Below are 26757 nucleotides of genomic sequence, written 5' to 3' on the forward strand. Positions count from 1 at the left end.
CTCTATGGTTATGGTAAAGGTTAGCGGAAACTGCAAAACTGCAGAAAAATGTTTGCGGAAGCTGCAATCAGCGAGGGTTGGAGCATAGATTACTCTATGGTTAGGGTAAAGGTTGGCGGAAACTGCGGAAAAGTGTTTGCGGAAACTGCGATCAGCGAGGGTTAGGGAGCATAGATTACTCGATTGTTAGAATTAGGTTAAGCGGAAACTGCGGAAAAATGTTTGCGGAAACTGTGATCAGCGAGGGTTAGGGTTAGTGGAAACTGCGGAAAAATGTTTGCGGAAACTGTGGTCAGCGAAGGTTAGGGTTAAAGCATAGGTTAGTCTGTGGTTAAGGTTAGCGGAAACTGCGGAAAAATGTTTGCGGAAACTGCAATCAGCGACCAGGCCTCGAAACTGAAGGCGGCCATCGTGGCCATGGCCGCGATTAACCTACAGAAACCGACATTTTGTCCGCCGGGTCTCGCCCTTCCGTCGGCCGCATTTGTCCGCCATGAAGTTCCGAAAATTTTGTACGCAAACGGTCTTGTGAATAAAGTACTTTGCCACTTATAATCACAAAGGATTAGAAAGCAGTCAAAGTATCCGATAAATCAAAATACACCCTGTCTAATGTCTATGCTTGAATTGTTAACATTATTGATTGACCGAGCAGCTGATGTCTGACATCCGCAGGATGCAAGTGACATCACAATACACTTTATTGATGCGATATATTCAGTCTTCGAAATTAGCGTCGGCAATAAAAATGCCTAGGCCACACGAGCGCTTGTAAGGTTAGGGTTAGACATTCCTCCCAGTCGTTATGGCACAGCCATAGATTTGTTCCTCAGTCAACACCCTGATGGATCTCTATGAAAAAGAAAGAGGCGTGTGGATTGGTATCAAAGCCCGAAAGCCGCAAAACGTGGACGCTTCATTGCGAACGGCAAAGACGGTGTAGATTTACAGCCAAGCGATGAGCTTCTTGAAGTGTCTGATTCCAGTGATGACGCGACAACCTCGTGCTCCGATGCAGCATCTGATGATTCCAATTCTGACAACTAGTTCTTTATCAAACAGACTTTGTGTTGTTCGCAGTATCCCAGTTGTGCCGAAATTATGTTAGTGTAATAATAGTGTATACGTAAATCGAGGCAATCTCCTCGCAGGGAGCTATTAATTTGTTATCGTTACCTAGTTGAGCAATTGACGTTATTTTATGATAATTCAACGTTGCTAGATGTCGAATTATTGTAAAACAAACGTAACTTTCTTATTGGGCATTGTTGTTACGCAATATAACCCGCCAGGAAAATTAAATCGATTTGTGCTGACTTGAACGTTGAATCAACCCAAAATCAACTTACTTTCCCCCCGTGAGTTATTTAACGTGAATTACTGTAACAGCGTGCGACGTGCGTATCTTGTAGCTCGCTTTATCGCTACTTTTGGCATTATTACATCACAACAAATCAAACAGTGCGGTCGTGATAGACTACTATAGTATATTTTTCGCCGAAGAAAAAATGTGCTAATTTCGAAGACTGTATGTTGATGCGTGTCGAAGTTGCGATGGCTGCCATGTGCTTGTGATTGGCCGCCGAACAGCTTGCTTCAGTCGGACACGTTTGGCCGCCGGAAAAAAAAAGTTGTTTCGAGGCCTGCTCCGCTTTTTTTAATTTTTTCTCTCAATCTTTTCAGGGTACGAACTGTTCAGGGTACAAGCTAGGTTACATCCTGTTTTACTCTGAAATTTCTGGATGTGTCAATTTCTGATGGAAAAGCAGATTACATAATGATAGTTAGGCTCTAGAAGTTCACAATGATCATGGATGGAAATTGCTTAAACTTGCAATTTCAATCCACCCCGATAACTCAGCTGGTTAGCGAGTGACTTCATGAACGAAGAAGCTTCAAGATCAAGCAGTGTTGGTTTGACTCTTGGGGTGTGCGCTTGAGCAACGCACATTAAGAACTACTCTTCATTCAGCGGCATCTAACGTATGGAATAATTTCCCGGAAACAAACATTTCAACCAATCCCTGATTTCAACATCTTAGTGACCGGGCCTGCGTCAGTGGTTCAAACCTTTGCAAGTATGCGGAACTGCCAGGATTAAGCTTTCAAAGAAACTTTCCCAGTGCAAAGATAAAGATTCAAGCAATCAATTAAATGTTGGGCAAGAAATCTCATTTATATATATATTTTATTGGAATAGTGTGCCTGTCTCTGCGCACTTGTGTACATGAATGTGTTGTATAATCAGATTTGTTGATATGGGATAGTGGCGGACTAGTTCAGTGCTTTTTTAGATTACGAGCGACACATCAAAAACTTTCAAAACCAGTGCGCACATTGATTTTCTACTGCAAGTTGTGTATTTTTTAATCAATGTATATAGGTTACTAAATTATTTGCTACTATACTAACAAGGTAAAGGATGTTGCTGCTTTTGTGCACAAATAGTCTTGATTCGAGGCATGACAGCACTGGGGAGTGATTTGATGCTCAAGCGATTTATGCAGTTAATTGTCAATCTGCTGTACCACGAAAGCAAATACCGTATTCTCTTTCAAATTAATTTGACACATCACAAATTGCACTTCAGCAATAACATTTATATCATCATAGGCTACTTTCATGGCACACTAGTGTACCACGACATACATTTTGGGAAATTCTGAACTAGATGACCACTGTTGGTCTTGCGCTACCATCATGATTATGCTATTTAATCTAACCTACTAGTATGGCAGTGGCTATTTGACCGGCTCCGGTCTTTGAATCTGAAACACTATTTGACCGGTCATGACGTCACTGCATAAGCACTTTTTTCTTTTTCTCTTTCAAAGCAAAAGACGAGAAGCGCCGACATAAGTTCTAAATTCAACACGTATTCTTCAACTCAGTCTGTGGCGCGTAGGGTTCGTCTCCGGCTGCCAATCTAGAGGGGATGAGTTTGATACTATCCGGAAGCATTCTTTTTTTCATTTTTTTTTTTATCTAAATTTTGACCCAAAGCGCATTTATGTGGTCAATTTTTAATTTGAGTAGCCTACAGTCCAAGTTAGTTAATATTTCTCAAGTTAGTTATATACAATAGCCTACCTCTTTTAAAAGAAATGATAATGGTAAAACCATTTTTTAAAGAAGTATTGTATATAACTAACTTGAGAGAAAAATGTAGGGTCGTTCGGCAACACACGTTCACTTATGACGATCGGAAAATTACCAAGAGAAATTTTCAAATTCCAGCAACTTAAAAAAACTCTAACAATATTACTCACATTTGAAAAGACATAAAAAATGGGCTGTAGGCTACTCAAATTAAAAATTGACCACAAAAATGCACTTCGGGTCAAAATTTGGATAAAAAAAAAAATGAAAAAAAAGAATGCTTCCGGATAGTATCGAACTCATCCCCTCTAGATTGGCAGCCGGATACGTATCGCACGCGCCACGGTCTGAGTTGGAGAATACGTGTTGAAGTTAGAACTTATATCGGCGCTTCTCGTCTGTTGCTTTGAAAGAGAAAAAAAAAAAGGCGCTTATGTAGTGACGTCATGACCGGTCAAATAGTGTTTCAGATTCAAAGACCGGAGCCGGTCAAATAGCCACTGCCATAATAATAACATACAAGAAGTAACATAACATACACAAACTAATAAAGATAATAACTATATTGAAGTTAACAGTTGGTATCAACGGTGATACACATACAAAAGCAAAGAGCTATGTAATATCAGCGGGGGGTAGGTAAAAAACAAACAAAAACAATGGGTTTGTTTGAAAATTTTATTCCCTCTATTTGTTATTTGATGCTATTGTAATAAATAAATTGATTTAACATTGCACTCTTGAGTCGATTAAATTTGAAGTAGGTACATTATATTCAATCATTGAAAATGAATTGAGATATGACTAGCCTATACAATTACACAATAGCCTAAGTTATGTTATTTCAAATATCGTTTCTAAGGCTACTTAAACAATAACTCTTGCACCATGTTTCTTTATAATGTAAAATAGTTTTGTAATTATACTATCTCTCAGTCTCTAGGCTATTTTTCTTGCAAATTCTTATAGTCCTCCTGAATCTTGTTATTCCTGTCAAAATAATTTGCGCCAAAAACACTCGCGCGTCGGCGGTATTTCCCCGAAGTACAAATGATACTTTTTTAAATACTGCAAAGAACACGGTTTGTAGAAAAAAGTATGGTTGGGTGGTTTTAAATCTTTATCTTCCGATTGATAAAGCCTTGATAAGTTATTTCTTGCAATTTCGCATACTTTTAGAGGCTTGTGTTTTAATCGTGCTATCTTAGTTTGCAATTTTTTGGAACATTGCATTTTTCTGAATAGCCTACTGAAAAGCTTGGGTGTTCATCAGGACAATTATCGTTTCTATTTCTAGCACTAGTTGCAACGTTTATCTGATGAAAGTAAAAGTAAAAGCAACAATAAACAGGTTGATTTATTGCTTCATTGACGTTGCGCGCACCGTCCATGACAATGTGGCATGCGTATCCTCAGAGCGAATTACATACAAAATAAAATTTACAAAGGTATATAGGCCTACTGCAGTGCGGTTGAAGGCAAGAAAAAATGAAACACACATTACATTATTTTAAAGATGTGTGAGCGGTTACTTTCCACGTTGAATTACCTAAATCTCTTAAAAATAATCATAATTTAGAAAAGTTTTAACCTATTGTTCTGTCATAAAAAAATGGCTGAGTGACTCTCTGTGTTACCTATATTAGACTGCACGAAGCTAGCACTAGCTCAATGTGACCATGTAAATCGAAAAAGAAATTAAATAGAGTGTAAATGAGGAATAATTAAGTATAAAAGAATAAACACAATACGTCACTAGTGTTTTCTTCAGGTGAAATTTAACAAAACAAATCCAGGTAAACTATCAATAGAAAGTTTGAGCCCAAAGTAACAATTTATAACAAATGTAAAAGGCTATTCTCGCAACAAACGAAATAAAAGTTTTTTCTCTCCCTCTTTGAACTCGTTACGTCAGTCACGCTACATTGCAGAAACGTCACGTCCAGCGCGCTATGAACGTATAGCGTCATCACGTTTAAATCGATCACGCAAGCATAGCAACAGGCGGCTTCAGTCTTCAGCCATCAGCATAGTCTACCGCTACCAGTTATCAGCAGGTGATAGTGGTGTTACAGAGAAAGCGTAGTTTGCAGCACTGGAAAGGATTTAAAATAAAATAGCCAAGGAGGAGTTTATCTGAAGCAGAACTTTCTTGTCACAGTAAAATATGTTTTGTTTCAAAGCATTTGGACAACATTTTGTAACTGTAATGTCTCTCAAATAAGCTATCAAAAAATCGGCCTAGGTGGGCTAACGTACCGGCATTTTTTCTTTTCTTTGTAGCCCATCTACAAACGCAGTTTCGTAGAGTATAGTTGACGAATCTGATTGAGACTTTATAAAAGTTAAATCCAATCCAACCAAGTTAAAGTAGTATATATTTTTGTCATAATGACGAAAAATAAAGTGATTGATGATTTTACTACCTGGACGTACGATACCTAATAGCGAAAAGTTAGGCTGCTTGATTAAGGTGGAAGTATCCCAGTTGTGAAAATCGCATTTGCCCTGATTAGGCTCTTGGGTTTGACAAGCATTTTTTTCTGAAGAATTATGAGGTTTTATATGGTTTTACTACATTATGTTTGTCATGAGCCAGGGACTATAGAGCCAACACAATAGGCCTCTTCAGTCTTCATAGCATTTTGAAAGTCTACTTTGGAACAAGCTTTTAGAACAGGAAAGTATGTGGCTTGCAGGTTAGCTCAGCTGGTGAACAAACGTAGTATCCACGTCATTTTGATGTTAAATTGTTCTGAAACTTGGCTGCAGCTGTTGCGCAATGAGTATTGATTAAAACAATCCAAAAGCGCGCAGTTCCATTCTGTGGGTGTGGACTTTGGCTGCCATAGTGGCGTGATTGGCAGCCGCTCAACCGTGACATGCCGACTGCCGGCGTTGTTTATACGTCGTTGCGTGAAATGCGTAGCTATGGAATTTTGTGCAGCGTTTTGCTACTAGTACTGGGGAGAGAAGAGAGAGAGTGAAACCTTTTATTTAGAAAAAAAACTTTTAATTCGTTTGTTGCGGGAATAATACGGTACAATTATAAACAATACGAATAAAGTAGCACCATAGCAATGTAGATACCACAACAGTCAGGAAGCAGCGAAAGTATCAGTCATCCATTCAGCTGCTTCCATGTTAGGCTGATGTTCAGTATAAAAAGGAAAAAATTAAGTCATGTGCTGCTGCGATACTCAAGTGAAGTCCTGTGGTTTTATTCAAATGTAAAAAAATATCATGCTCTACAAAAGTAGAATAAGAAAAAAAAAAAAACTTTTAGAAAAGAAAAAAAGAAAAACTTTATTTCGTTTAGTGAATAAAAAAATAACAGTTAACCTCTCAAGTACATGTAGCTCCACACAGAGTGAAATTTACATGCCTTTTGTATCATGGGCCAATCCTATAGATGTTTGCTGGTACACCCCTTCATTTTCTTTGAATTTTTATTTCGTTTGTTTGAAAATAATGGAGAAAAAAGAAAACTTTTGAAATCAATCAACTCTTATAACCCAAGTCCAAAAACTGCATCATATTCATCTCGTAAAGAGTTAAACTTGACAGAGTTCAACCATTTTTCGGTAAAATGTTTTAACGGCATCAGAATTTAAAAACCGCTAATTTAAAAATTATATCTCAGTCTGTTGACACGGAAAAATTGATGTTGATATCTTTTAAAAAAGAATATTTTGAGTTCAAATGCAAGCGCAGAGCTTTCGATCCAACTTCGAATCGAGTCTACAGATCTCCGCCCGTCCGCGATCATTTTATTCAGGACTATACAAAATTAGTTGTAACTTGCTTGTTTCTGCTTCGATTTTAACAATTGAACTATTGCTGCAAAGAACATGTTCCGTTCATCCAGGCTAAATTTAACACAAGTGGAAAAACTGCAAAATATTTCACCAGTTATTAGTTAAATTTGACCGAGTTCAACTATTTTTAAGAAAAATGTTTTTAACGGCATCAAAATTAAAAAACCGCCAATTTAAAAATCATATCTCGATCTGTTTATATGCAAAATTTATGTTGATATCTTCTTTTAAAAGGGAGCATTTTAAGTTCAAACGCAAGCGCAGTGCGTCCGCTGGCTTTCCGATCCAGCAACTGCTTTCGATGATTGTTTGGCGTTCCTGCAAAATCAACAAGGTATTTCCACATACATTTGATTACCTTTGATTATCCACATACATCAACATGCTATGATTTATGTCACCGTTAATCAATTCGCTAAACATCGTATCAGCAAATTTAAATGGACTTTGATTTTCGCAGCGCAGTTGAGGTTGGTGTGATTTCTCGAATTGCTGTCATTGCTATATTTGATTGGATGCAGCAAAACCAACAGTACTTTATTTTATGACTCAACATTACTATAAATAGCACTATTTCAACTACAGATTTGCACAAAAAGATTGGCTTAGTGACATTTAGTAAAAGTAAATTATTTTCGATCTTTACTTTGGAGCAGTAAATGTAGCCTGCTTACGGTTTTGTAGCATGAGATTAATGTAATATATTGATAGGTATCTTCAAAGAATAAGAATGATTCGTTTGCTAAGCTTGTTATTTGCCAGCCTGCTTTCTTTTGACGTAAAGGCTGGAATTAAATGGTTTCGTGGGGTCACTGGAAAAATTAGTCGATGCAAGAAGGACAACGATGATTCTGGAAACTTGAAACGGTAAGTTAAAAAAATAAGTCAATTATCTTTCCATTACGGCATTTACACGGAGAGTACCGGTATTGGAAGTTTTATGCTTGCTTTAACATTGAAGCTACAAATCTAATTCTTATTGATCAAAATTGAATGCGTCAATGGTTCTTAATCTTAATTAAACAAAATGTTTTTTTCGATTTATTTTGCGTTCTTAATTCTTAAATCTTTGCGTTCTTAATTCTCATTACTCCGAGACAATGTTTTATTGGTGATTAAGCGCTCGGTTATCCTATGCGAACATCATAAAGATCTGTTTGGACATAAAGACAATGCAGCCCAATTGTTTAAGCTCTGGACTTTGTGAACGAAGAAGCTCCAAGATCAAGCAGCGCTGATGTGCTTGATGTGCACTTCGAGGACATTTCTCCGTTCAGCTGCACTTAGGCCAAGAAATGGCATAGGTTACAGACAACAACTCTTTAACATAATATGGAAACTTTACTCTCTTTACTTCGACGACCAGGCCTGTGTCAGTTGTTCATGGTCTCAGCAATCTACAAGTGTGCGAACCTTCCAGGATGAAGCTTCCAATGAAGCTTTCTTCGTCTGAGGATAAAGGTTTTCACAATCAAAATCAATCAACATAACAAAAAAGAGAGTAAAGAAATCTACAGGGCTAATCACTCAAAACTACTGTAAAATGTGTTTTTTTGAAACTTTCTGTGTAGGCTACAATTTTAGATAATTTAAATAATAAAAGCATGTTTTTGGTGTTTTCAAGTAGATGAATTTAGTTTAATTTTCTTTGTGGAGTAAGCATTTTTCATTTTCTTATAAGTGGGTTTGATACCATTAATGTTTTCAAAGTTCAAACTATACTTCGACTTACCTTATTACAAGTCTGCATCCATGGGAGCACGACCTACTAGAAGGCTGTGATAGGAGTGATAGATGAATTAATTGTGGATCAATGTAAGACGTAGCACAAGATTGGCTCAAGTGTGGAAATGTATTAAAAGCGAAAGAAGTTTCTTTACACAGTAAGGTGTAGCAATGTTGCTTTGTTGTTGAGGGTGAAGCTCATAGCATTTACGAGCAATCAAAGCGGACTTCAAGCAGACTTTAAGAATGAGAATCATTGTTCCTTGCTACGAAAACTTGGTGCACTACTAGTTTCTCTATCCAGTATGTTTTTGTGGTGCTATTGTATTGATTTATGGATATTCAAGATCACATGTTTTGTCTCCTTGATAAAGTTGGACATCATGACTGATAAAGCATCGATATTAAAGCTAGTTCTCGCTTTCAATATCTTAGTTTAACTCAGCTTCCAATCACATTAATAGCAGCAAGGAAAAATCTAAGATTAGTTTAGATGCGCGGTGAACACTTTTAGTGTTGGCTAACTCATCTTGTCTAATTTAAGAATACACTGTAGCATATTGCTGACAAGGCCAATCTATTCTCAAAGAAATGTTGAGTTGCTCAAATTCATGTTCTTTTAGGATAAGCTTAAAAGTTGAAAACAATCTTGGCTTATGCCAAGGTCCAAGTCTAAATACTTTAACATGGATTAGGCATTACGTGATACTACGTCATACTCATCCAATGTTACTAAGGATTAAGCTCACATTGAAAGACATTTGGCTTTTCCGAAATATTTCGTTTGTTTGCATAGGACAGAGGTCAGCTGAGATTTCATTAAGAGTTCGAAAGATAGCTTTCATGATATCGGCAGTACAGTAGTTTTCAGCTTTAGGTTTAAAACAATTTTATTTTAAACTGAGACAGTAATTGTAAGTCAATTCAGAATTCTTTCTTGTAAGTAGATCACAATCAATTCTCATCTATCGTCTAATAAAAAGTTGGTTCTTATTTTAATCCTGAAACTCCAAAAGAAATTACTCATTTTATGCTTTGCCGAAAGATTTCTGTCTTTATTAGGCCTCTTCCTATTAAAATGATACAAATTAATTGTTGTAAGTTAAGTTAAAAAACAAATCGATGCTCATGCTTTCCCGTTTTAACGCAGACCCTTGACCAAGCGAACACATGAAGTTCGGGACATTTTGAAACTTTGTGACAAAAACATGTCCGAAGATTGGAAGCTAACTATGAGTTTCCGCCGGCTCACAGTGCCCCAGTCCGGGTTGACGAATTCTTGCGCAGCCGGGCTCTTAACCATCACGGTCATCAGCATGGCGTCGAGAACATTCAGTGCTTCTGACTGCTATTCTTGGTATTCTTTGCTTATCGTCGCTTCAACATGCGTAGTGCAAAAGCTCAGAGCAGAAAACGACCTTTACTACATCTTTGGCGATTTTCAGGTAATTTGAATGACAAAAGTTTGATATTTTTTAGTTTTAAACCAACAAATAACACTCAATAGTCAAAGTGTTTATTGAATATTCTATAAGCTGTGTTGTTTTGTACTTGATTATATGTGAACATCTTCGATAATTATATTATCTGTTCAGTAAATGCATGTTAGAGTACAGAGCCATGTTGCTTTAAAACGTAAAGGACTAAACAAGAAAACTCAAACAACTTATTTTTTATTTCTTATTCTTATTTTTTTGTCACTCACCAACTGCCTGTTCTGCATATTCACTTTTGCTGTACCCACAATATGACGTCATTATTATTTCAATTTACTCTCTCACTGCGTTCACCGGAAGAACTTTTCAATGGTTTTGTGACGTTTATTGTGTGTTGTGACCCATCCGGACAGCTAGAATCTAACCAAGCCTCTAAGAAACGGGAGCAGATGTTCTGTTTTCTCATCAACTAATAAATTGATAAACTAGCAAAAGCAATTGTAAAAATACGAGGTCTCACTGAAGATGGTAAAACTAGATGAAAAGAGAAAATCGTCAAACTTTAGCCTGTTCATTATACTTCAATGTACACTTTATAGTATTTCTTTTGGAATGCTTTAATGGATGAGAATAACCTTAAGAAAGGGTTAAAAAATTTCAGGCATATAGATTGCGTAGTTTTATTTTATCTAAATTTTAACCCATGGCGTAGAAAATATGGTTGATATTGATAAAATGCTAAAGTGAGTTGTTTTGATGTTCTCGAAGCTCACACCTCTTTCGTCCGTCGCAATAAAAATATCTTGGCAGCTCTAAATTTGAGCAATATTCTGGAATATCTTCAGTGTTTTCAGTCTTCGTTTTAACTACCGTATAATACAACCGTCTGTCTTTCTTGTAGCTTAGCGACTATTGATTACAACAGGAAGTGCATTGTGCTTGCGATGCATGGGGGATTTGTTTCTGTCAATTTAGCAGATTTTGTCTCATTGTTACAATTGCTTCTAAACTCGAAAGCACATGAGACAAAAACTTTATTTACGCTGCGCGCGCAAGTCTTCCGCTACTATTGTTGACATTAGAAAGCCCAGTTTTTATTAAAATCATCTATGAAGCAACATCATCTGGGAAGCAACATCGTCTATGAAGCAACATCGTCTATGAAGCAATATCACTTATTTTCACGTGTCTCAAAGCAATCGCAATTTTAAACATGATATTTATTCTCTCAGCTATTCCCATAGCTAGGGTATAGTAGACAATGAGACATCTATAGAAGCTTTTATTTGTACTAAAAGTTTTGCGGTTTCAAACCAGCAACAAAATATTTTCGAGAAGCATCCTTGATTGTGTTTCTTGCTCTCTTTTATCAGAAGAGCAAAGTCGGAGCATAGCGCAGCGGATAAGACGCTCTCTTTCCAATCGTGCAATCCTGGTTTGACTCCCGGATTCAGCTGGTTGTTGAAAAACACCGCTCACCTCTACCCAGGGTGTGATGAATTGGGTTGGCGTAGTTTATGAAGGAAAGGCGGCTAAGAGAAAAGAAACTGATGACCCTGCTTTTGTTAGTGCCGAAGGCTTAGTTTTAACCAAGTATAATGAGAACTTATTCTTATTCTCCGATACTTGGATCAAGTATGGGACTCACATTTTTTATCAGTAACACACTCCCTTCTAAGTTGGATTAGTGCAAGCGCTGCTTTACCCTGTCTATCGTCATCAGAAGAGATCAAAACTTTAAAATTAGTAGATTATTCTCCATAAAGTAGTGTTTTGGGCAACAGAACACTGTTAGATGTACCCACGGTTTGAAAACACAAGTTTATCTTGACAGATCGCTTTCGTAAGATATTTTCAACTTGTGGTTCAACTACAGACAATATCAATGAATGCCCATTGCACAACGTTTCCCCAAGTTAAGAGACTATGATGTATATATTTATGTAGTTCACTCCCATTTGTAGTCGAAATTTAACCACGTGAGCGTGGTATAGCCTATTGCTTCAAGTAGGTGCTACATGCTCATTGTCTATTCTAGGTGGGTCTGCTACTATTCGGTGAGTCCGATTCGGTGAGTTCCTAACCTCTAACCCTTAACCCTAACCCCTAACCCCAAACCCTAAAACGGCAATGATAATTAGGCTACGTACCCGATAATTAAAAAAAAAAATTAAAAAAATCCCCCGATAAGGGATCGGACTCACCGAATCGGACTCACCGAATCGAACTCACCGAAACGGGCCATTTCGATTCTGGGTAACGTTGTTCATTGGACCAAATATAGCATAAGAACAACAAGCTTTCACAAAATCCCGTTTTCAATGGAGGGACTAACGGAATAATCTAAAGATCAGTGACCATCATTGAAGTCAACATTGAAGACCCTCTGGAGAACTGACGAAAGATCAGTGACCATCATTGAAGTTTACATTGAAGACCCTCTGGAGAACTGACGATATTTCGACTTTGAGGAGATGGCGTACGTCTTTTTGACTGAGTGACGTAACCAGTCCCACAAAAAGAAACAAAACACTTGTACCCTCATTACCAGCCTAATGCAAAAAAGTCGCGCTCATACACTAATGCTGGCTGTTAAGAAAGGGAGTTGTTAGCAATAAGCTACGAAACGTAGATGTCCTTGTTCATAATGTATGTCCTGTTGAGTTGTTCATACCAATACCTTTGGCTGGAAGTTACATTGGGAAGAAAAGTAAATTGTGTTACCTTAGAAGGCCATCAAAATGCAGCTAATACAGCAATACAGCTACCCTAAAAATACAGCTAGACATCAAATAGCCTACCTACCTACCTACCTACTTACCTACGTACCTACCTACCACTACTAATAAAACTTTTATGTTTTTCGTGAGTTCAGCTTGTGAATTTATCTACCAGGCTACCACTACTACTACTACACAGTATCATAGCCGATTAAGTACCGTACCTGCAGGCTTCCAAAATACTCAAAAAAACACCACTAGAAAGAAAATAGAAGTTTGCAAGAACGCTGGAACTATTGGTGTTCTGTGGTCGAGATGCAAAGCATAGTGCAGTGCTTGATGTCTATACGTATCATTGCTACAAGGCAGAGATCTCACATTAGGAAACGCCATGTCACGCACAGCTTGCAGTGCGACATTTTTACTGGTGGTTTTCAGGAAAAACACTAGAGAAGCAAACAACACGGTATGAACTGACCTAACGGAATTGCGTTTTTGTTGGGCTAGCTAGAAGGATAATCTTTCCGCTTTGTAAACAAACATTACGAAAATCATCGAGCCGTTTGAAAACTAGTGAAAGTGCTAATCTGAAACAATATTAGTTCAACATTTAGCCAGCTATACGCTGGTAGCTAAATGTACAATACTGACCAATTCTGATATTTTGTTGTTTCTGGTTGGGCCATGCAACCAAAGAGAGGAGTCTAGGCAGGTAACCTTTGAAATGATGATTTGTTTTGCCCGTCAAACTGATTTTTTTTTGGCGTTATCACAATAAAGTATTCACAATAACAGGGAAAGACAACTTTTCCCAACATAGTTTTGTGGGGCATATTTCAGACATGCTATCTGCAATCTGCATACCCTGTATAGCATATACAATATAGCATACATGGGGGTTACAATTCATGGATCATTGAATCAAACCTTTTAACTGGCATTATTCTTATCGGGTCTGCTACTATTCGGTGTCCGATTCGGTGAGTCTGATTCGGTGAGTCTGATTCGGTGAGTTCCTAACCTCTAACCCCTAACCCTAACCCCAAACCCCTAACCCTAAAACGGCAATGATAATTAGGCTACGGTACCCAATAATTTAAAAAAAAAATTGAAAAAATCCTCCGTTAAGGGATCGGACTGACCGAATCGGACTCACCGAATCGGACTCACCGAAACGGGCCATTCCGATTCTTATCGTATGCCTGTCAATTGTCCCAATTTAGACTTTTGCTTTCTTTACCTAATGTGGCGTGTGTGGGTTCGGCAAATTGTTTCAACATCAACAGATGAACAGATGAACACTCAAGCTCAACTTTGTCATTGTATCACAGGTCCTTCATAGGTCCTATATTTAGTCTTTTTTGTTAGCTTAGCAACGTTGTTACACAGTTCAACGAACGACGATTCTGTTAACACCTAAATTTTTAGCCTTTCTAAAAAAACGTTTAAACAATAATTGTTTGCGGGTTTATGCTTGTAAATTTTACATCCAATATCACGTTGTTCTGTGTTAAGCAAACGTTAAGTATTTACCTCTTAAAAAGCAAACAACATTGCACACGTGTAACATGACGTCATACTGCTTGTAGGTCCTGATTTTCCGCCTGCTTCCTTTTCGTCTTGTATCTAGATTGTGGGGGCGGATGTGTGCATTATACGTCACGCCAAGCCTTCGTACATCACTCTACAGCTTCTACATCAGAACTTATAATGTCAATATAGAGGTGAATATTGCATTAAAAAGACGTTATCTTTGACTTCTAATGAATTTTAGACGCTTCGATGACTACTAACGTCAAAGCAGCAACAAACTTTCGGTTTAAAAGTGACCTGGACTGACTATAAGTGTTGTCATAATGGTGTTAGTTCTCTAGATAATTTTATTTTCAAAACAAAATGTTCCCTTGTAAAACGTTGCGTAACGCTAGAACAATGTAAAAATAGCAAATTTTGAAGTTTGGATTTTTGGAATATTTGCCATAATGATGACACTGAACATACACGTTCTATAACTTTTTAAAATTAACTCTTGAAATAATTATATTGACTCTGTAGTTGAGGCGAATCTCACCATTTACTGAGTGGAACATTTTATTTGTTTCAAGGAAGCTTTGGAAGGGGATCTACGTACTTACAGGACAATGGGGGAGTTTTTCAGGCGCAAAATCAACCCCAGCCTTCGACCCATTGATTCCACTGCTCAGGTCAATATTTCATTCATCGTGCACCCGCCACTCGTGATGTGTTAATTGTGAAGTGGTAGAAATTGGTTTTTAATGCGAAATTAAATAGCCAAGTTTTACAATGTAGCTTTTATTTTAAAGTAAGGAAAACCATTCTTTCTTTAAAGTTGTGAATCCAAGTGGACAAACTCTGTTCCATAGCCGGAGGTTGACAGCTTCTTTCCAACTTTGGCTACTTTGTGTCAACGTTGAACGTTTTTGATGTTTCAACGTCTTTTTAACATACGGGATTGAAAAAAACTGTTTATCTAAAGTGTCTAACTAACGTGGCTCTTATGCCACACATAAAGGATTAAAACAAGAAATAATTCGTGGCAAACGCCCGTCTTTGAACAAGAACTTTTTTACTGTACTTTTGTTATTAATTCTATCATTTTGTACCGAACGACATTAAATTGGCGATAGTTCAGTAGTAGAAAATGCATTTCTAAAACGAACCTGCGATATTACTTTAAATTCTTGCAATGATCGAGTCCTTTCAATAGTAATGGAGTTGAGTTTTCTTATATGATCAAGTTCTATTAGCTGGTTCACTGACTTTTTGTGGGATAATGTTGCCCGTGCGTAGTTTCGTTCATTTCAATGGATTTTAATGTCACAAAAAGTTTTTTCAATGTTAGCGTGTCATTTTCATTACCGGTACTTGAAATTTTTGTTACACCCCACCAACTTTCAATTCCACCTGTTGCATCATTTGTTGTGGTGGCTTGACATTGCAGTGTTGCAATTGAGCAAAGTCAACATGCTGCGTTAGGTTTGTTGTTGTTTATGTGAACTGGCGTTGAGTTTCTGCAAGGTCGGATTTCCTGAATTGGTTGAGTTGGACTGTTAGAGGGATGGTAAAGCAAGGTAGTGGATTCAGGCATAGATTTGTGCCATTGTGTGATGGAAGGTTAGCTATGTCAGCTAATCAGCCCATTTCTACATTGAGAACGTCTACAGATGTTGAATCTATGTTAAAAAAGGGTTAACTTGCTGGCTAGCAAAACATCAAAATTCATAGACTCGTTTAAATATACTTACAGGCGTGCCTGTTTCAGCATTTACTCCTCACCTGACAGAACAATTTCTATTATAAATCTTGTTTGAAATTTACTGCAATTGATCTAAAAAGTTTCCATTCTCACTTTTTTCTGACGTAAAAAGCGCATACTTTACACGGTCCCAATGAGATTTGTTTTCAGGTTGTCAGTTCCGTGGATGGAACGATGATTTACAACGGCTTGTTATACAACGGCACCGTCCAGCAAGTGAAAGGAATCAATTATTCTATTCACAAATTTCTAGGACCTCTGCTTAATCAAGGTAAATACACGGTTTAGATCCTTTCAATATAACACACTTCTGTGTGCATCCTGTGTCAAATGATGAATCCCGTTAGTTATGCATAACCAGTCAGGCTGTATGCACCAAAAGAAAATACACAATACCATCTATAGCGTGTAGCTCTAGCAATGCCAGCAAGTAGAACTTTAAATAGAGCATTCAATCGTTAGAAGTCTGTCTGCCTTTACTAGATCACTAAAACGCTTAAAACTTTTTGCTCGTTCTGTTTAGCTTGACAGAACACCAATCTTCAACGACCAAGCTTACAATATTTAGATTACATATACCTAACTATACTTTGGATACAACAAAAAACGTGTGATTTGATAAAGCAAATGTGCATGTTTAGATCATATTACACTTAATTGCGATATATCCCTCTTTATTGGAAGCATTTGTTCAACCTGTCTTATTAACCTCGTAAAGCTTCACCAACAATGTGTGATGCATTCAATCAATATTCATCTTACATTGCATCGCAGACGGTAAAGAAATGTCTCTTCAGAATTACATGACCAGTTTGATGAGAAATCCACTTGCTAACCATCTGTACAGTTGTGTTGTGTATCTGGCGCCAGGAGACTACCACCGGTTCCACTCCCCGGCAGAATGGTCGATGAACCACAGACGTCATTTCGTCGGTGAGTCTTTTTTTATCCTATTTTACTTCCCACGCAAATTTAGGAATGAATAACTGTCAAGGGTTGTATGTCGAAAGTCTATTAAACATGAAAATTGCTTTCTACAAACACGGTTTATTCGGCCTTTTTTGTTTCAAGCAACTCATGAAAGTTTCATCGCCTTTATATACCTATATGATATATAAGTTATTTTATGTAATAGTTGGCATTGCAATTTTGTTGAACTGTTTGGTGTTAAATTTTGTAATTAAATTTGTTTTCCATTGACGACTTTTGACTTAATTGCGTTAGCGGTTAAAATTCACCAACGGTGTTGTAATGGTCGAAGGTTCATGTTTAATAAATCGGTTGCCAAGTTTCTAAGTGGATCAAGCATTTTGCTTGAATGTTTCATGTCTTGTATGTCTATAACCATGTGCTATTAACTACTATCCTTTTGATAGCTTGAGTTGCATCAGATTACAGTAGATCAATTTTTTGAAAATATTTGTTTACTCCGAGGTGTAAGATGCCATTGATACTTATCCATGTGTGGTAATGATCTGCCTTGCAAGTCTAAGAATATTATCAAGTTGTCAGTGGAAGATCGTGAATATTGTTCGTACGCATGCATTATAAGTAACTCTATCGATTAATTGCCATTGTAAACACAATACGGTGGCGAAGAACCAATCAATACAAGCTCAAAGTTAAGATCCCTGATTAATGCAACATGCTTACGACGTCGACTGATGGAAAGGCAATGCTGCTGGGTTTAGTTTTAGTAGTCTCACAACAGCGGTGTGTTTTGTCTTCCCACACAAGATCCAGCAACATCGATGTTTCTCGTTGTCGTTTCTTGCTACATTACATTGCAAACACGTTGTCAAGGTCCATTGCAATTCACCAATGACGAATGGCACAAAACTGCGTATATTTGGCAGTGTGTTTCTTACAGTAGGGCCACACAGACTGCCTGTTCTTGGCTAATTTAATAGCTAAGTGATGCTCGTTGTAAGTGATACCCGTAGCTAAGTGATACTCAAATTAAACAAGTTTCTAGTAGCCTAATTCTAATCGAGTTAAAAAAACGATGCCTTTGCAAATCAAGCCTCATCTACAAAGCATCAAGCCCAATTTATAGCGTAGTAGCACCGGACAAAGCCACCCTGAACTAATTTGTTACTATCTTTCCTAAACTTTTTAAATTCTGTCTTACTCGAAATAAGAATCCAGTAGATCTCATTAAATTGCGTGGAAATGAACGTTCGGTAATGATGGGGCGACTTCCTGGTTAGAGGCGCCAGGGGCGACCACGTCTTGAAATTTTTTAAAACATATCTTTCGAAAAACATATCTTATTGCATATATTTCGCATACGCTGTTTATAAAAGCAAAAATCAGGAAATACAGCATAAAATAGAGTAACTGAATCAGGAATATCACAACTGGTAATCAACTTTATTGCAAAAAGTTGGTAGAACAATGCAACAATTCTAATGTTGCCTGTGGTGATACGTTCGAATAGTCAACAAATATATCGAGAAACAGCAAGGAAATAGTGCTGTACAAAACTACTGAAGGTTTTAGTTATCGGTGAATAACTTTCTAGCTCGTTATAAAGATCCAGTCTAAACTTAAATATTACAAAAAGTGACCAAAAACTGTTTTCTAACAAAGTGATACAATAACCCGATAACCATAAAACCAATCCTATTCAATGCAAGGATCAACTTGGCCTCTCTGGTAGTTTACAGTTAAATTTCCAGGTATAAAATTCTTTCTTTTTTGTATGTATTTAAGTTATGTGTAGACTGGTGTGACCATGTATTTGTCACCGTGTGGTGCGCGAACGTCTTGGAATGGACTTCTTTGAAACGCCTCTATTAAAACATCTGTTAAAACGCTCGTTTTATTAATGGCAATGAAACTAAAAGCTTTCAAGTCTTTGCTAAGGCTCAGAGCGTTTGTTGATAAAAATACAACGTTTCTTCCAAAATACTTCATGAACGATGACGCAGACGATGGAACTGTCTTTTCGCTTTCAATCATATCCAACTGTTGCACTTTAGGCCCGGTGGATGTGTCAACAGTTATGGAAAGTTTTTCCAAGTTATATATTGTCAAGTCAATTGGGGTTGTTGGTCTTACAAGTCCTTCGCAGTTGTGTAGGTACAATGTTCGCACGATCGCATAGTTTAAAATGTCAATAAACAGCTCTCTTGCGCTGTCTGACGACAGAGAATTGCAAGAGATCGTCAGGTTATAATACCACCACGCTAGTGTTGACAATCCACTTGCATTTTGTGCTATCTCTGCTGTGTAGTTTCCATAAACGTTGAAGCAGTTGTCCTCTGATTCGGTGCACAAGGCACTGCTCAGTAAATTGCAGCTGCAGTTTCTGGCTAAAGTTTCTTTTCCATTATCTATCAGCGTTATATGCTGGGAAAATGCACTTGAACTTTGGCAGGTTATTTGCAAAGAAATAAAACTAAATATCCAAATAAGGCCATGCTGAAGTCTAATCATGGCATCGATTGCTAAAGATATGTCATCCAAATAAATTACCTAATTTTCTGAAATATAAACGTAAAAAATTGATTGTATTTGATTTCATTAATTTACAATCTTATACAGTTGCCTGTGTCACTTTGTTTGTTATAGCTCAAGCAATATTCCAATCGAAAATAATCGATTTATCTTGTTTTGAAAGCAAGTTCAAATATTGTCAGCTATTATCCTATCGCATACACGGTTTGCCTACTCTGCAATCAAGTGTGTAGCCCAGAGGTTCTCATACTGTTCGTCTCAATGACCTGCTGCGTCGTTCCATTTTCCGAGGGCGTCGCACAGTGATTCCGTGTGGTATCTCGTATACTCAGTTGTGGTAATAAAATGCTTATAGATATTATGATCCCTTGACATGTGCTGTACATTCGAACTGATTGTTACAAAACTCTAGCAATTAATTACATGCTGTGACAAACACATAGCACAAGTCTAATTCACTTCGCCTCGAGACAAATCAAAGCTGGAGACAAACAAATAAATAAAAATTACTGAAATTCCTATTCCAAAGTCGTTGCAAGGAAAAAAGCTTGCGAACCGCTGGTGTAGCCTAATGCAGGTACACAGGTGGGTTAAGGGACACAACAACAAGCACCGTTTGTCATGTTCTGCGGTAATTAATCCGTACATTGCCCCCCCCCACTGTTCCTTCTTAGTTTAAGAAAAAAAGGGTTGTGCTTTGATCGCTATTGAAGTATGAAGTCCATTTGTTTGTGCTAGCATCTGTGCCCAGAATTTTGAAGATAACCTTTTAACGCTTTCGATTGTTGTCGCGTATTTGAAATAGATAAATCCCCTTCAGTAGGATTTGTAACAATGGGCGATCGCGATCATAAACTTTCTAAAACCTTTGATGATCCGCTGAGTAAAGTGGCAGCGGGTAGGAGAACAATTGCGTTGGTTGGAAATTTCTTTATTGCGCGTGTTTATGTCTAGCACAGTAGCCATATATTCATTTTATTAAAAAGTTTGAGCGGTTTAAAACACAGTAGAGGTACTGAAAGTTGTTGCTTTTCCGGCGTTTGTTAAGCTTAGCAACACTTTATTTGCAAAAATAAGCCGTTATAAGGCTGTAATCTGGACTTCATATACCTATTCTGTTAAACTATGCAGTATGCTGCCTTATTCTTCAGTGATCTGTGAATGCAAGTGCTCTGTCTAAGCTCAAACTATCTACAAGCTCACAAAACAAAAATCCCAGCTATACTTTTTTAAGGAACAGTCTTTCGTTATTTTAATCTTTATGGTAAAGCGTTGCAAGTATGTCAAAAACATCTTGATTTTCAAGTACATCACCTTTCCCAAAAAGGCCTTACAAGCCAATTATTATTCACCAACATACTTGCAAAAGCATATGTTGTAGATTCGATTCGAATATTAGAAAACTATGCTTTTATACAAATTTGACATTGTTAATTTATTTAGTGATCAATGACGTTAGTTTGTCATTAGTGGGCATCTGACAAAACTGCTTGTAACCAGAACTTGCTTGAGATAGACTTTTTTAATAATGTTCTGTGTTACCTGGTTTATTGAGGTCCAAAGTAAATATTTGTAAAGGGCCGTAGTTTTTTTTCTTCAAATTGGTCACTTTTTTGTTAGAAAAGTTAAATTTGTCAAACCAGCATGAAGAGCTGTTTTTCATCGCCTGTTATATCCTTGAAGCATGTCGTAACGCTAAAAGCACATACTTTATTCGCATCAGCTCATCTCAAGACCGTTATCTTATATAAACTTGTCTTACTGACGACCCTGAAAAGTTTTATTCACGGCAAAATCGTGCGCAAACGTAGGAATATCGTTTTCTGCAAGTACACAGTTCATTATTTTGTCCTGTCTATAATGCGTGGGCTTGAAACACAAGTTGCCATGGGCATGAGCCTTTCTATATTCTTTCCATTCGACCAATTCGTCAACTTTGTGTCTATCCAAAACCGAGTTACCGTAGTGGCCAGTGGCGTAGCCAAGGGGGAGCGGGGGTTTGGGGGTTACAACCCCCCCTTTGGCACGCGTGTGACGTCACGATATTGAGAATGATGCTTTCAGTCTAAAAAAATTGCCTAATTTTATACAAAACTGCATCAAAAGAGCGAGTTTTGCCAATACCAAACATTCAAACATCTCGGCCAGGAATTAGCAACAAGAAAACATAGAGACTTAGCTTTATTTCCGAAAAATGCCGAAGAAAACATGATCTTATTCTTTTGCTATGCCACCGGACAGCACCATTTTACAGGAATATTCATACCCACATTTGTGTTGAAAATGCTTTCAGAATGCACCAAATTCAAAGTAATTTTTCAAAATTTTTTGGGGGAGGCCCCCCAGACCCCCCGCCGCTAGGTCGTCAAAACCCCCCCTTTTAAAATTCCTGGCTACGCTACCGGTAGTGGCGTTTAATTTTTTTGTGATAACGTAAAAAGTTTGCTGTAAATTAATTACTTTGAACTATGGTGGTCTTACCAAACGAGTAAGCTCTTTTAAAAATTTCGCCTTTTTAGCGAATAGTTCAACGTATTGTATATCTGTTTCAACAACGCCAATATTTTCGCTGCTTAGCGACAGGTCCCATCTGTCTGATATGAGTTGAACACTTATTAGACATTTCATCATTTGCATAAACTCATTTCTTTGCTTCACATCTCGTGTTTTGCTTACCTATATATCTATACGTTGCTTTAGCTGTTTTGTTTGCAGGCTAGGTTATAGCCTAGGCGTAATTCTGCTCGAATGCAGTTTTGTTGAGCCATTGTTTTCGACTCTAACTTTTCTATTTATCACATTCATACAAGTGAACCACACATATTTTTAAGAACATATTTTCACAACTGTGTACCGTAGTTACAATTTTCTCGTTTCTTCCAGCTCACTCCATCCTTCGCTCTTACTGAAAGCCTTCACCTGGGTTTCAACCATTTTAAAAGCTGTCTGCCTTTTGTAATAATCTGTCGAACAAACATTGCTGTTCTATCAAAGGTTAAAGTTATTTACTTTCTCCAGCCGACCGTCAAAACCTAACGATCTGAGGCCCAGGCGTCATTGTCTGCTTTTTCTATTCCAACATGTGTTATTGACTTACAGTTATTATAAAAACAAGGGTTTGTCAGGGGTGGCATATTTTAGCTATTTGTTTAAACTTTGCTAAAAGAAAGTATGATAATTTTTGTTAAACTGATGTATATCGATATATATTAAAAACACGATTTTTTATTAAGAATTTAAATAAATAAAGTCTATGTTACCAAGACGTTATCACAAGAAAGTGTAACAACACAGTGTATTGTCAGACTATAAGTCCTATTCAGCTTTGCTCACTGTTGTGTGGCCTATCTAGAAATTGTGCAAGCACGTTTATGTTTATTTTGTTTTATATTGTAATATCTTTTCCTAATTGGGCTGTTTTTTTTTTCGAGCGAGAAACTCTTGTTTCAGCTTTTTATAATACCTTAATACGTTTAAAGCTTGTGGGAATTTTTTAGTAAAAATGCATTTTACTTTGCAATTATACAATACTGTGTTGCATAAAAAACGAAAAAAAAATCAATGTTATACAAGGATGGCTAACCAACATCTTATGATTGAAAGCGTCATAAGTCATATCATTGTTGTTTTCAGGCGACTTGTTGAGTGTCAATCCATTTCTCTTATCATGGATTCCTGATCTTTTTGTGTTGAACGAACGTGTAGTTATGAGTGGAGAATGGCATCATGGCTTTTTCTCGATGACCGCGGTTGGCGCCACAAACGTTGGCTCTATTGTCCTCTACGACGATGAGGTAGAAAAAACTACTTTAGAGCCTCAAACATTAAAGCTTTTGTTGCAAGTTGTTAGGTCTCAAATTTTACTGTAGTTTACTTATTGTTCAAATTCAAAGCTGGGAAAGCCTTTTAAGTGATTTAAAAGCGATTGCGATTCCTGTTGAAGGCTGCAAGTGGGGTCTACAACGCATGTCCAAGCTCGTACGGGACAATATTGACCACCATTTTTTTTTCGATGAACTAAAGTAGGCTACCGAAGGCAAGTTGGTTTCTGCAAAAATCTGTAAAATGTAAAGATATCAAGCCTTAATTCCACTCTGATTTGGCTAGCTAAGGCGCTCGCTTTTCAATCATACAATCTGGTTTGACTCTCGGCTTGAGCGAGTTCTTAGTTTTTAAAAAACACCACTCACTTCTGCCAAGTGTGTAATAAATTGAGTGGGCGTAGTTTCTGAAAAAAGAGGCGGCTAGTATAATGAGAACTTTATCTTATCCTCCGATGCTTGGTACCAAGTATGGGACCACCTTTAAACCGTCTTATGCATCTCAGACTTTAGAAACAAACAGAGCTGATGGGAGGAAACAAACATTCTGTGATCGTAGTTTCAAAGATGGCGGTGTCACATTTTCAAGGGGATCTCCCGTTGGAGAGTTCAAGCTGGGATCGACCGTGGTTCTTGTGTTTGAGGTGAAGGTTACTTTGATCGGTTGTCTGTGTTTTATCATCAGAAACAGCTTCATAGCTGAGTGATGGTGAGAGCCCTGGTACACTCAAAAAGGCGTCAGTTCAATATCGCTCAAGAGCATGTGGCTGTGTCTTGGGCAGTACATTCAAAGGCATGTCAGAAGGTGAACACGAAGATTGGTTACCTTGCCTTCCCGTCCGCTTAATCTTAACCTTCAACCACCGGGCGAAAGCCTGAATACCACAAAAAAGTGATTTTATCCATGTTATTTAATCTGCTTAATCTTTTTGTGCAACGTGTGATTGATCACCATGGTACTTGTTTGTGGCACAGCAAAAAAGATCCACCTTTTACTTTAAGTCGTATCCAGTTTTACACCCAGTGGTTGAAGATTTAGATTAAGTGAACGGGAAGACAAGGAAGGAAGCCAATCTTCATGTCCACCTTCAGGCACACCTTCCTGTGACTTGTCAAAGACACATTCCCATGCTCTTGATCAGTGTCGAACCGGCGCCCTTTCGATTACATTTCCAGGGCTCTCACCCCTCGGCTATGCAGCCGACGTCACATTGTTCTGATTTAAATTCATACAATCACATTTTTAGCATTAAAACGTTAAAATAAGTGTGAATAAATTTACGTTTTTATTGGTTCTTTTTTAGGCTCCAAAGAACTTTAGCTTTCTACAACAACCGGGAAAGCAAATAAACTATGGTGAAAGAATTCTATGCCTATGACAACAACATATTTATTCTCGAAAGTTTAGCTTCGAAGTTTGCTTGTGCTAAATGCGTTTAAAGTTTAATATATTTCGTCAATCGTGTAAACACTTTAAATTTGCGACATTACTAGCTACAAATTGGCCACTAGGATAAAACGTAACAACTTTCTAAAAGATTTGTTTACAAAAGGTGACATGAGAAACTTTTATGGGCTATACATTAAGTTTTGATCACCGCTGGAAAAAATCTATAGCGAATTAGTCTTTTTAAGATGCTTTCGGCAAAAAACGGTGTCTAATTCTTAAAGCGCTTTTTCCGTCAGTGCAAAAGGTGCGGGATTGTGTTGAGAGCCTTAAAGCTTTCATCTCAATCCGTCCAGAAAATATCAGATTATTTTAAATATTATGTTTGTTGAAAGTTACGATTTGGTGCGTACGCTGTATCGGATCGGTGTCCATTTTACGGTTTTACTCTTTTACGAGAGGTATGGTTTGTCTTCGCTGCAGCTGTGTTATGTCAGAATAACTTCTCTCTTTTTTGAAGATAAAAAATGTGACTGTAGTAAAATTAATTGCGTTATGTTAGAAAATCTGTTTTATTTCACAATTTCATTGAAACTGTTTTTTTTCTCGCTGTAGAAAGTCATTGTTCTCTTATTTTCCGGTATAATCGCTCAATGTTGTCGCTTTGAGATTAACGAACTTTTAAGGGTCGCTACACAAAATATTTTTATTTCTATGACATGTAACTTTGTCTGTGGTGGTAACATTCATAAACAGGACTCAACAACATAGTGTTGTTTTCTGCACTAGCTTCTTTGCAACTGCGATATTTTTTTATTTTTGTCTAAACACTGTTGTAATTCATGATACAACCGTACTCACAATTAGGGTGAAAAAGTGTTTCCCAAACTTTACTTTCTGATTTGTGATTCTTTGCTGCCCTCTTGATCGTCCGCCAACACCCCACACGAATTAAATATTGTTTGCCCTCAATATCCCCAGCATCTCCATTCTGATTCTGTGGCTAGTCCAACCACTTCATTGTTGTGTCGTGTCAAAGGAAAACATCTGCTTTTTGGAGAGCATGCAATGCGTATTCACTATTTAATAGTCACTCTCCATGTACCGAAGGCTGATGCATGCGACCTTCCAACATCAACTAAAGGTAACCTGGGTTTGCCAAGACGATTGTTCTCACCTTCCAACGGTCATGGCAGCCATAAGTGATAGTTTTCTAATCAATAAGTCCAACTTTTGTGTGTTCTCCTACCAAGATTCGTTTATTGCAACTCTGCTATGACGTTTGCGTTGGTTTTGATGTCGTTTTTACGTATCTACCGTAATATGTGTTATTTATACTTTTAGACAAATACATTTATTGAGTTTATTATCTACATTAACAATAGATGAAATTGCACGGCGATTGTACTTTGAACACAAAATAAGAAATTGCATATGTCGTGAAATAACACTTTCAGTGCTTAAAATTCAGCTGTTTATATATCAAAAACTAACAGTTCCATATAAACAACAAAATGTTTAAGACTGATTTAAACAAAAGCGAAACATCTTTATGCGTTCGAGTCATTTGCACCAGGCCGGTTCCTCGAGGGCCCGCCACCAAAAGTTGCATAAACAGGGACATCTTTTTTTAGTTCCGGAGGCGCCCCAAAGTTAGGGTTGACAAAGCCAAGAGAAGTCCCCTCAGATGAAGCAGTTCTTCCAGATCTTGAAGCGGAAGTGCTCGTCATTTCTGTCATTCCGGTCGCGCTAGTGCCGAAACTCGACGAACCGTAGGTGGAGGAATCATTCAGCGGGTTGTCGAAGTACCCGTAGCTACGAGCAGATTTCCCTCTGGAAAGTAGGCGGTGAATGATGATCAGTGGTTGCGATACCTTCCCCAAAATTGTTCTTACTTGGCGACACACAAAAATTGACTTTTAAAGGAAGAAAAGATATTAAGCAATAAGACAGTTAAAAACATAATATTGGCAATGGCAACTGAAACATAATGGAAATGCGGGTTCGATTCA

General features: G+C 37.5%; 2 protein-coding genes across 2 annotated transcripts in view; one reads left to right on the forward strand and one right to left on the reverse strand.

Moving 5' to 3' along the window:
* The first annotated feature begins 7647 nt into the window (after positions 1-7647).
* LOC145775872 (phosphatidylserine decarboxylase proenzyme, mitochondrial-like) lies at positions 7648-26147 on the forward strand. Its single transcript, XM_082587259.1, has 9 exons — positions 7648-7784; positions 9793-10087; positions 14388-14522; positions 14904-15002; positions 16226-16346; positions 16850-17008; positions 23171-23331; positions 23865-24002; positions 24663-26147. Exons 1-9 carry the CDS (start codon positions 7648-7650, stop codon positions 24735-24737), a joined length of 1320 nt encoding a protein of 439 aa, XP_082443385.1. The 3' UTR covers positions 24738-26147.
* Positions 26095-26757, reverse strand: part of LOC145775871 (MAM and LDL-receptor class A domain-containing protein 1-like) — a 98203-nt gene continuing 97540 nt past the window's right edge. Inside the window, exon 133 of the mRNA XM_082587257.1 lies at positions 26095-26578. Within this exon, the coding sequence (XP_082443383.1) occupies positions 26296-26578 (283 nt within the window). The 3' untranslated portion in view covers positions 26095-26295. The remainder of the gene's footprint in view (positions 26579-26757) is intronic.

Source organism: Aplidium turbinatum, chromosome 8, assembly GCF_918807975.1.
Source record: "Aplidium turbinatum chromosome 8, kaAplTurb1.1, whole genome shotgun sequence".
NCBI lineage: Eukaryota > Metazoa > Chordata > Ascidiacea > Aplousobranchia > Polyclinidae > Aplidium > Aplidium turbinatum.